Raw genomic sequence first — 12260 nt, forward strand, 5'->3', positions numbered from 1 at the left:
ATGCTGATATTTTCTATCAAATATGAAAAGCAAACATTTCTGAAATGAACAAACAGAAAAATTTCATCAAAATGAAATTAAAGTAGATTCCTGATGCATTATCTCAAATATAAGATAAAACATGAAATTATGCCAAAAAAAAGATGAAATTTCAACAAATAATATCCTTAGCAAATCATGTGTGCCTCTTACCACTGCAGTCAGGACTCAAACCCACCTAGAGTCTGGGACTAGGCTGTTGGTATTACTATTTCATTTTACACACATTTTTCAATTTTTTGGTACATCTTTTTTCAGCTCACTTTGAGGTACACAGAAGGAAAGGCACAATACGAGTATTCAGTAGTGTATTAAATCCGTCCTTACATTTAGCTGTAGACCATAATAAAGTACTTGGACAGGTAAGTACTTTGCCTTAATTAATTTTTATTTGGTAGGTCAGATCATGTCCAGCACATTCAGATGGTGATGTCAATTTGATAGGTTTGGAGGAAAAACTAAACCAGACTTATTTCTGCCTTTAGTACCCTAAAGTCTTGTATTCATTACTGCTATCAACTTACATATGATTTGGGTGATAAAATAGCACCTTGTTATAACTTATGCAACTTTGAAATCTTGTAAAGGAGTCCTTCTGCGCTTAACATAAGTTCGGCCATATTGGGATTTCCTGCAAGGTTTTATTAGATAATCTCTGGAATCACGCAAAAAGTTATACTCCCAACATCTGTTGAACCAATGTGAATGTTTTGTATTTTGGCTCTAACTGATTTGTGTGCTTATTCAGCTGAAATATTTATACTTCAAAATAAATCAGTAAAAATGATAAATTCTGAGTAACGTTATATGTGGAGTCATGATGGGTGAATGGTTAGCGTGACCGGCTTGGAATCTACAGGTTGCAGGTTCGAGCCCCGTCGCAGCCTGCTGTTTGTTTCTGAGTGGCTAAAGTCCTTGGGCAAGATTTGAACCACGACTGTGCCTCAGTCAACCCAGCTGTATAACTGGGGACCTGGTAGGATGTAGGTTGCTATGTGAAGGCTTTAATCCTATGCGCTTAAAATGGCTGCAATGGATTGTATGCTCCCCAGGGAGTTGAGGAAGACTAAAGGGTCGTTGTGCCGTTCTGATCTGAGCCAGGGGTAATAATTGTAAAGTGCTTTGAGCACGGACTGGGAAAGCGCTATATAAGAAACCAACATTATCATTATAGGTAATACAGGCAGACTCATTGAAGTTGGTGTGAATTAGCACTGCAACTTTAAAGTAATGTAGCTAGAAGTTCACAGTTATAGCAAACCAATTATCAGCCAAAATAAAGTAAAGCTAAATGTGCTTCCTGCAAAAATCTTTGCTGACCAAAACGAATAAGTATAGTAAAGAGCTTGTCAAAAAACAGTTAGTAGAAAATAGATAGATGCAAAATATGAATGAATATTTTTAACTTAAGACGTTTTCCAGTACTACTATGCTATATAACAAATATTGCACTCATATATGTACACTTATTTCTCACAATTTACTTAGTAACCTATTTGACTTTGAGCATGATTATAAGCACTGCATGTCATCTATATGCACACGACTGTGTGCAGTCTGTAAGGTATGCTGTGACAGGATTCCCTCACACATCGCTCAACCCCGAGAGAGGAGGCTGGTGAAGGCAGAGCGACACAGCGTATCTTACAGTCTAGACTATGAGTTGATATTGATAGATTTACAGATGTATGTACAACTGACATGATAGCTATAACCACAGACCCTACACGGACCCTATACAACATCACATGGGTGGAAGTACCATTCCCTTTCATGAAAGCCGACAGAGACGTGTCCCTTTCGTGTAGGGTCTATGCTATAACACTCTCTGATTGTGTTGTCTTATCAAAACTGCATGCTCATCTTGTAACACCTGTACTTCCTCATACAGTGACACAAGTCAGTATCTCATTTTTGGCACAAAAACACGAAAGTGTGAAATTAGAATGAATAATTTTGGTCAGTTGCTGTAAACTTGTAAATATGGATATTAAAGTTTCTGACTACATTAACTTTTTTTTGAATTTTAAATATTCCATACCTACCAACATTTATAGTTTTGAAACTTGTACATATTGGAGTTGTCCAACAATAAATTCATACACTACATATAAACACCTATTACAAACAACATACTAATTATTATACAGAATCTTTAATATCCATATCATTTTATGGTATTACAGGAGAAATTAAGATGCCTTAGTGTTTCACTCATGAAACACAATGTTTTTTACATGCATGCAGAAAACTTTAAATGAAAAAAAAAAAAATTACAGACAAGGTGCCATGCACAGTGGGGAGGTAGAAGCAGACAAGTTATCATGTTGATTATCAGTTGGAAGGAAACAATTGAAGTCATTAAATCATCAAATCCGTGTGTAATGTTTTCATTAGAAGCCTGTTTTTACTGCACTGTGAAAGAATAGCAATGCTTTATCACTGTTCAATGTGGTTGGGTAAAGGAACCTGCTGTGTGTGTAGTGTCTCTGTTATTGTCAGTCTAGAGTTGAAATATGTCTATCTTTGTGTCCTATAAATGAAACACCCAGGCAACTTTATTTCGCCTGTAATTTCAAATATAATCACTTATTAACATAAACTCCATTCTGTCAGGAATTACTGTAACCCTTAGCATGCTCAATTTATATTTACATCATGGATTGTTGTATGAAATTAACCTAAAATTATGTATTTCCATGGCAACCAGGCATATAGTTTATACAGGCTATACATGTATCTACCACCTGGTCACAATTATAACAGAAAGGTATCAAAGGCCAACCATGGCATGGCTTCTTTTCTTGCAATAAGGGTGGGCAAGGGGGTTCATTTCTTGCTAGCAGGGTGGGCAAGGGGGTTTGTTTCTTGTTTATCAAGGTGGATCTGTGCAGTACCCTTTAAAACAAAAAGTGTACATTACAATGAACATGATAATCCTCTATGTATATTTGTGCCTAAATTACCAATTATTTGGAAAATGGCTCCATCTTTATGTTTTAATAAAATCAATGGCCATTGACACATTGTATCATAATTTTTTTAAAATACCAATACACTTCTTTTTAATAACATGTACATATAAGTAGAAAATGGTTGTTTTAACATATAATGCAGAGAATAAATGGAGGGTTACAAAGTATATCCAGGATGTCATATTTTGATTTCATCATCAGTATTTAAAGTTCTTACAATATATTAGAAATGAAAAGAGGCAATTCCAAGTTACAAAGTTACCCCTTGCCCACTGTAAGCAAGTATTAATCTTACTAACTACATCAACTAATTAACTTCCTAGCTTGACTAACCTTACTCTATCTATTACCATTCACTCACTCTGAAATCATTGTCGATTTCAGTCATTTATCATTCAAACTAACTGCAATTCATTATTATTATTATTATTATCATTATGTCTATTTCATGACAAGCAGTGGTATGGGTATTATAGACTTTATGTACCTGCAGAACACAGTTATGTTAGACAGGTATCCACATTGTAATAACATAGCATAACATAACATAATATAATATAACATAACATAACACAACACAACACAACATAACATAACATAGAATAACATAACACAACACAACACAACACAACACAACACAACACAAAATAACATAACATACATGTCTATCCTCAAATATTTACAGCCAAAATTAAAATAGTGTTAAATGTGTTATATTAAAAGAACCAAATCAAGGTGATTATCAGACAGAATTCAAACACTGCCTAATTACAAGAACTAATTAATTGTGCAAATGACTAAAAGCTAAATCAACACGGTTTGTGAGACGTGTGCTTTATTATCATTGATGAATGCCCCAAATTATACAGTCACCAAAATCATAAATTATGCAAATGACTGTGATTAGTAACCGATCAACCCTCAATTATCTAGTAGTTCTGAATTCTAAGCATTGATTTTGTACACTGTATATTTCAACGGAATGATTCAGCCTTCATCAGATGTTATTGTACATGAGTCAGGGATGTAGAATTGTTAGATGTCCACTGGAGCATTGCAGGCTACCAGTATTTCCATCCCCAATCTTTGTCCACAAATTGACCCACAACTTTTGTTGTTAATACTTCATTGGATTTTGCTCTACAATATAGTCGTTAATCTTTTAACTCCAGTGCTATTTCAATTTGGGCTGTAATACCACTCACAGACATATCATCATATGGCTGTAATACCACTCAGACATATCATTATAACATTGGCTAACTGCCCATCTATGAAAGTAGCTGTAGTCTTACTTTCTGTTCTGTACATCTTTTATGCTAAATGGTTGCTTTGTAAGACATACTATATCAGCAAACATTGCTTCATATACACTGTCCGTGGTTGTCTTTTCCTATTAATACCATGTCACCCCTGACAACCAATCACTGTGCACTGTGACATGGTTTGAATATGAATGCAAGGTTTTACTTGAAAATATGACATGAAGATGCAATTGTATAATGACCATCGTCAAGTCAACACCATAAAGGGAGAGGTGACCGTGTGGTATTAGTAAGAAATACAACACCATGCTAATTTGTTTCGGTGTAAATTCCTTTTCTTACATTTGGATACCATTTCTTACACACATCATCTATATTTTTCATATTTTTCATTTTGTCATGATGAATGGCTGGATGGCTGATTGCTATGTTTTTTCAAGGAATAACTTGCACATATCCAAAGAATTGGCAACGTCAGCTGTCCTTCTACTCTGCTACTCACTGTATTAGCATGTGGGCAGGACACTATAGCTCATTAAACAAATTTTATTTAATACTTTGACTCAATATTCAAATTTGATTGGTTGATGTATTGTTTGATTGACAGGGTAAAGGTGGTGCTTATTGTGAATTCCGTGTACGAGTACAAGAAGACCGAAGTATTGTTCTAGAGTCAGTCAAGACTCCTGGTCAGTTTGTTACTTTCCTGGCTAGTGGTAAAAGTCATGATACTAGGGGGTCTAGTATTGGACCCTCCAGGCAGTTCATTACATATGTCAAGGTAGGTGTGACAATATTTCCAGGATGAGTGCATTCTCTTTATGTTAATTCCATTGTTCATCCATCTTACATTTCAATTATTTTTTTACTGACTCTACAGAACTACTTTGGAACTCATATTTTAATTTTCTGAACATAGGATTTTGCCAATGTGACATAGTAGATCTTCAGGTTGAAATTTATAGCCAGTCACACAGCTGTTATAGCCGGGCATTGTAACTGGTAACCGGCTATTATCTACATCACTGTCAATAGCAACAAGGCAGTTGCAAAAAACACCTAGTCGTCAGTTGTTTTTTGACCACCATTTTTGCAATATTACAAGCATCTGTTCGGTCACATGAGACTTTGATTTTATTTGGCAACTTATCTAGCAGAGATCACAGAAACCTTTGATTCTAGGTAGTCAAAATAACAAAATAGTCAACTTAAGTGGTTTATTTTGATAGTATCCACTTATTTAAAGCTAATAGTCTTTACTATTACTTCTTTATACTACATTCACATCGCAGGGACCAGAGTCGACTCTCAACTGAAGTTGCTAAAAGATGTTTTTTGGGCTGCAGTTGGATTTGATTTGTTCAAATTTGCTACATGTCTCAGACCAAAGAATCACCTCATTAACTTGTACCAGTATCGGCCTAAAATACACTCATTTTAGTAAAAGAATTTGCAGTGTGAATCCCCTGATAGTCATATTGTATTTTGTCACTTATTTTTACAGGGTATGATGCGAGATGAGGGTGTAGTGGTTTTACATACATCTAAAATCCAGGCCTTTGTAGTTGATGAAAGTGGACAGTGTAATGCACATGGCAAGAAATGTCAGAGAGCTTACTGGAGAGTGCACAAAGCTGATGAAGGTGGTGTTCGAATGTTGGAGAGCTGTGCATACCCTGATAAATATTTACGTATCAAAGATGGTCAATGTGATTGTCGGGTATGTATGTGACATCATTGCCAGGAATTTTGTCCATCGCAAGACACTCTAAGTGTTAATTATAGGATATGGCCATGTACCTATTACATGACTATGTTCATTAAAGTGAGAGCTGTTAGTGATAATGTCTTTGATTCAATGATTGATTGCTTAACTGAACAATCTATCAGTTGATTGGTTGATTGATTCATTGCCTGATTAATTGATTAATTGATTGATTGATTGATTGATTGACTGACTGGCTCACTGACTGACTGACTCGTTGACTGACTGTCTCTCTGAAAGTCTGACTGACCTTCACAATTGACTGACAAATAACACTATAATCAGGTTTATGTCGACATTTGAATTAAGTACAATTAATATGGTGATTTCTGTCACCATGGCAACTGATGTTCATGAAATTACTACTTTTTTTAAAACTCAGTATAGCGAATTACTATACATATGGTGGTTTACAGGCAAACTATATTATTATTCAAAATATTACAATTCATATATATTTATATACAGGGTACTGGTGATGCATACTGTCAATTTATAGTATCCAGACATAAGGACAAAGGTTTCATAACCTTACAGAGTTTCAAGAACAGAGGCATCTATGTAGGCTTTGCAGTAGATGGTACCGCAAGACCTACAGTGGATACAGGGGAAAGGAATGTCAGATTCTATCCTGAAGTTGTAGAATGTAAGTAACTGTAACAATTGGAAATATACAAAATACCACATCCTTGATGTATAATTTGTTTTTTCTTGCAGGCTATTTCTGCTCATGTAAACACCACATCATTGATATATTGTTTATTTGTGTGAAAACTTAACCTCACTTATTTCTTTCATTACTGAAGGCGAGATGTCTTAAAGAAAAAGTGGCACAAGTCGAGTTTATACAAATTTTTACTGATACATAAAATATCAGTTAAGCTTAGAAGAGCATTAAGTCAATTTTTTTATGCATGCACGGCCATCTCAGTCTTCTTGTAATGGTCAACTCTAGTGTGAACTTCCAAGTCATACATTTTGTGGCTTTTAATCGTGAATTTTGATTTCGTCAAATGCTGCTCTGTTGTGGACGTAGTTGGTTTTAAGAAGGAAAGGACAGTTGTTAGTCCAAGTCTTGGTCCTGTACCTTATCTAACAATAGACCCAGTCTTAGGTTCAGAACCATCACCTACGCTACTGTACCAACGATGTAAGACACTTCATATTTGACGGTCTAGATGAAATCTACTAAACATCAACTCACACATTTGTAGTGATTTCAGTGTGTTTTATATTAACCAACATTTGATACTAACATTCACAAAATATTTTGCACTTTCAGCGAATAACTAATTAGATATTATCCCCAATATTTTTCTCCATTCAGCTGTGCAAATATTAGTGACATAAGGGGTCTTAGCTGTGAAAAATATTAGTGACATAAGGGGCCATGTTAGTACAAGTCAAGGATTAATAGTGATGAAACCTTTTATGAGTTTTAGGTCTTTGCTGAATTAATATATATATTGGGAATGATAATGTATCTGCAAAAGTATAATGAAGAAAAGGGAAAAATAATAATGGGGATTTTGAACATTTTAGTCATATTTTCAAGTATCGATTCCCTTGTTCTCATGATGGAGAACAATCATTGTATAACCCTGTATAATAATTTGTCAGAACATGAAAAACATGGAGAATATATAGTTCATATTTCCAAGAATCACTAGGACAGTACAATATAGTTATTTTGGAACAGTAAACTGGAAACGAATGCAACATTTCGATCCATCTACTGTCGACCTTGCTCATGCAAGTATCTAATTACTTGCCGTTAATGTTTCTCTGAGCTTGTGCACTTGTGTCCAATTTGCTGTTCCAAATATTGTACTGTCCTATGAAAATCATGGCTTGCTAAAGCTACAACTTACAAGATAAATTGTGCATACACCATGTAGTATCAACTTGCACTTCTGTAATGGTTTGAGTTTTTTGTTGTACTGGTTGACTAACGTTTGACTCTAACTTTTGCAGATTTACAGAATGGTTTATATTGTAAGAGTATGAATTGTTTTAATTATACTAAATACTAACTACACTTTTTTATGATTTGAATTTTTTGTTTTGAATAACTAGCAGTTAACATTAACATATATTGTGTATTTGAAATAATTTACATTGATAAGATGAACTTTGTCTAGAGTTACTTAGTGTTCGTTTGTGTAGTATTGTTTTCTGATGCTGTGCATTCTTGTAGTGAGACTAGTAGCCTATCTATATCGCTGGATCTGTGACTGTGTTCATGCTCATTTTACCTACCAGTTTGTGATGGTAGATGAACTGGATGAGTTAGTCAAATCCCAACAGATCTAGCAATGTAGACTGCCTATAAGACCAGTAACAATAATTCTAAACAACTTTTATTCTATCCTTTGTGCATGCTGCATTACTTCAGTGGAAAGCATTGATGAGGAGCAGTCCCCCTTCCCATCAACCAGTGGCTCTCCTCTCATTTTACCACCTAAGTCACCTACACCCTCCCCAGGAACACACACGCCAGTCTATGTTGACTCCCCAACACTTGGAGTTCCCTCAATTCAAAGATCACCCTCCCCACCCCCACCTCGCAGGACACCCACACCTCCATCATCACCTCGGACCTATAGTAGTAAGGATAAATGTGTGTGCTGTGTTCTATGTATGTATATGTAATATATGTATGTGTGTGTGTGTGTATGTATGTATGTATGTATGTATGTATGTATGTATGTATGTATGTGTGTGTGTGTATGCAGGAAGGCAGGTATGTATGTCTGTCTGTATGTATCTATGTATGCATGCATGCATGCATGTATTTATGTGTATGTATGTCTCTGTCTTTGTGTATGAGTGTATGTGTGTGTCTCTGTGCCAGTCTGTGTGTGTGTGTGTGTGTGTGTGTGTGTGTGTGTGTGTGTGTGTGTGTGTGTGTGTGTGTGTGTGTCAGAGTTTGCATACATAAACTATCACTGTCTCTAAACCATTCAATTTTCAAAGATAACAATGTATTTGGTAGGTTGATTTGATTTGAGTGAAGTTGACTCAGACATTTGACTTTAATAGCAGAAATCCAAATGTTGATTCTAAGTTACTGTTACATTAGATTTCCAATATAACATAATCTGACTCAATGAAAGTTTCTCTAATTACAGATTCGGCATCTACAACACATGATGTAATTTTACACAGACTTTTAGATATATTTCTTTTGACCACAGACATACTACTTTAACATGTTGAATATATGCAAACTCTAATCCCATTTATGTTTCATGTTGCAGGGGGAAAGAAAAAAGGTACTGATGAGTTGCCACCACCAAGATCTGCATCACCAATCATTATGGATGAAAAACAGAAAACAACATTTAGAGGTTAGTTAATCATGGATTTCTTTTAAGATTTAGTTTTACTTTGAGAGTGGTAATATGATACCAGGGTTTTGCTAACACTGGTAAACTGGAGACCATTGCTCAGAGGTTGCTGAGCAGAAATTACATGATAGTTTTTTATTCCAACATTTATTGTAATACATAACAGACAAATATACAGCATCTGGTCATTTGACGTATTTATATACAGATACAGAAAAAAAATGTCTTGATAATCAGTGAAACACGAAACCTACTGTTATACTGAATGATTCCAGGACACTAATTAAGTATTCTGATAAACCAATCTGTTATTATCCTATGTAGATGGTGATTGGAAGATCTGGTTGAAGTCTGGTAAGAAAGGTACTAAGCTACCTGTTACAGTGATAGCTTATGGTAAGAAGGGAGTGTCTGATTTGGTTACACTAGGAAAACCAGGCGATACATTGAGAGGTGGTGAAGAAGAAGAATTCTTGGTATGTTTATTTAGTTGTTTATGTATTGATTGAATTATTCATTCATTCATTCATTCATTCATTCATTCATTCATTCATTCATTCATCCACCCATCCATCCATCCACCAATCCATCCATCCATGCGTCCATATATCCATCCATCCATTCATTCATTCATCCTTCCTTTCATCCATCAATCCATCCAGCCACCCATCCATCTATCCGTCCACCCATCTATCCGTCTACCCATCCATCCATCCACCCACCCACCCACCATCCATCCATCATCCACCCATCTATCCATCCATCCATCCATCATTCATCCATCCATTCTTCCATTCATGCATCCATCCATCCATCCATCCATCCACCAATCTATCCATCTACTCATCCATCCATATGTCCAGCAACCCATCCATCTATCCATCCATCCATCCATCCATCTATTCCTTTATTTATTCAGTTACACGTAATTTAGCCATTAATGCATTGATTAATTATTTCATTTATGACAGGTAAATCTAGGCAGTGCAACTGACATGTACAAGATAAGACTAGGAATAAGTGAAGACAATGCTTCATCAGCTAACTGGCAGCTGAGTCAAGTACGTATGCAAGACATGACAAATAATGAACAACTGAAATTTAAAGTCAATCGTTGGCTATCACAAAGTGAAGACGATGGTGACACTCTCAGGGAACTAGCAGTTGTTAGACCGGGCAGGAAACCATTACCAAGTAAGTAAATAGAAGTTGAAAAACTAATGCATCTTGCAATGTAAGTGTTAGACATATAGCAATTAAGCTACTGACAGAGGCACAGCTTTTAACTGTGTAGTACAACTGTGGCAAACCAGTTTTCAAGTTACTGAGATAGACACAAACTAAAACTATTATTGCAGCAATGCAGGATATAACAATATAACAATGACAGAATCTTGATCATCTCCTTATACCATGGCTTTTTTTTATGGCACCGTTCATAACACGCCAACTTTATTTCGAAGTGTAGCGGAAGAAGTAACAGCTCTGGTCACAGAATGGACCTTGATGTAGTTACCTCCCTATAGGGTAGCATTTCTGATAACAAGTTTTTTGTCCAGTGGTGCCACAATCAACCTCACTTCTAACTCCCAGTGTTTGCACTATCTTAATTACATGATTATATCTACCAACCAAGACACTGCTATCACCCACTTGTGTAATCTACAACATGTACATAACACCAATAGTTCTAGTTTATGTCTGTCATAGTTTAGTGAAAGCTGGTCTTCTGCAGTAATTGACAGTTATCCTAACTACTTGAACAAAATTTAGAGAGATTAAGAGAACTTTAATTATCAAGGAAATTACTCTCCAAGGCACATTCTACCTTAAGAATGCATTATGGATTCATGTTGAATGCCAGGATTCATTCATTCATTTTAGGGCAGTAGGAGTTTTATTAGTTTATTTGTAACTTTATCACCCACCTGCACAGACGAATCTTATTTGTCATAGAACTAAAAAATCATAAAACTCTTATCTCAATAATATTTCTAATAATTCTACACATTTTTATAACTTATAATTTGTGTTTTTGTTTTCAGTGCTTAAATATTTTGTTCAGGTATACACTGGTGATGAACCTGGTGCTGATACTGATGCTAATGTTTACATCTGTATCTATGGCGACCGTGGTGATACAGGCAGGAGATTATTACATAGATCAGACAATGCTGACAAATTTCAACAAGCACAAGTAAGTCATAACTTTACATTTTGTTATTCTGTCATTTAGGATGTCAGTGTTTTGTCTTCATGTCTAGTACATGTGAATGTCTTGATAATTCTATACAATGCATTACCGTATATTCAAACTCTTCACAATATATTACCCACCTATCTAATTATATATATGTATATATGTATATGTTATGAATTATTTTGATTGATTGATTGATTGATTGATTGATTGATTGATTGATTGATTGATTGATTGATTGATTATGAATTAGTTTTGATTGATTGATTGATTGATTGATTATGAACTGTTTTGATTGATTGATTGGTTGATTATTGATTGTGAATTATTTTTGATTGATTGATTGATTGATTGATTAATTGGTTGGTTGGTTGATTGATTGATTGTTGATTGATTAATTGATTGATTGATTGATCGATTAATTAATTGGTTGGTTGATTGATTGATTGGTTGACTGATTGATTAATTGATTGATTGATCGATCGATTGGTTGATTGATTGATTGATTGATTGATTGATTATATTGTTCTTCTTTCATGTAATTGGTGATTAGACTAGTATTCCTGATTATCCTTACCTCCACCATAATGATATAGAATATTAATTTGACAAATCTATACAAAGTTCAATGTTTTAGACGTGCATTAAATTTCATCTTTAATTTGA

General features: G+C 35.0%; 1 protein-coding gene across 1 annotated transcript in view; it reads left to right on the forward strand.

The window, feature by feature from the left end:
- LOC144445282 (uncharacterized) overlaps positions 1-12260 on the forward strand; it is a 127807-nt gene that overhangs the window by 55016 nt on the left and 60531 nt on the right. Inside the window, exons 13-20 of the mRNA XM_078134823.1 lie at positions 298-401; positions 4887-5060; positions 5784-5999; positions 6513-6690; positions 9305-9394; positions 9719-9870; positions 10366-10588; positions 11440-11591. Of these exons, the coding sequence (XP_077990949.1) occupies positions 298-401; positions 4887-5060; positions 5784-5999; positions 6513-6690; positions 9305-9394; positions 9719-9870; positions 10366-10588; positions 11440-11591 (1289 nt within the window). The remainder of the gene's footprint in view (positions 1-297; positions 402-4886; positions 5061-5783; positions 6000-6512; positions 6691-9304; positions 9395-9718; positions 9871-10365; positions 10589-11439; positions 11592-12260) is intronic.

This window comes from Glandiceps talaboti, chromosome 14 (genome assembly GCF_964340395.1).
Source record: "Glandiceps talaboti chromosome 14, keGlaTala1.1, whole genome shotgun sequence".
In the NCBI taxonomy this organism is placed as follows: Eukaryota; Metazoa; Hemichordata; class Enteropneusta; family Spengelidae; genus Glandiceps; species Glandiceps talaboti.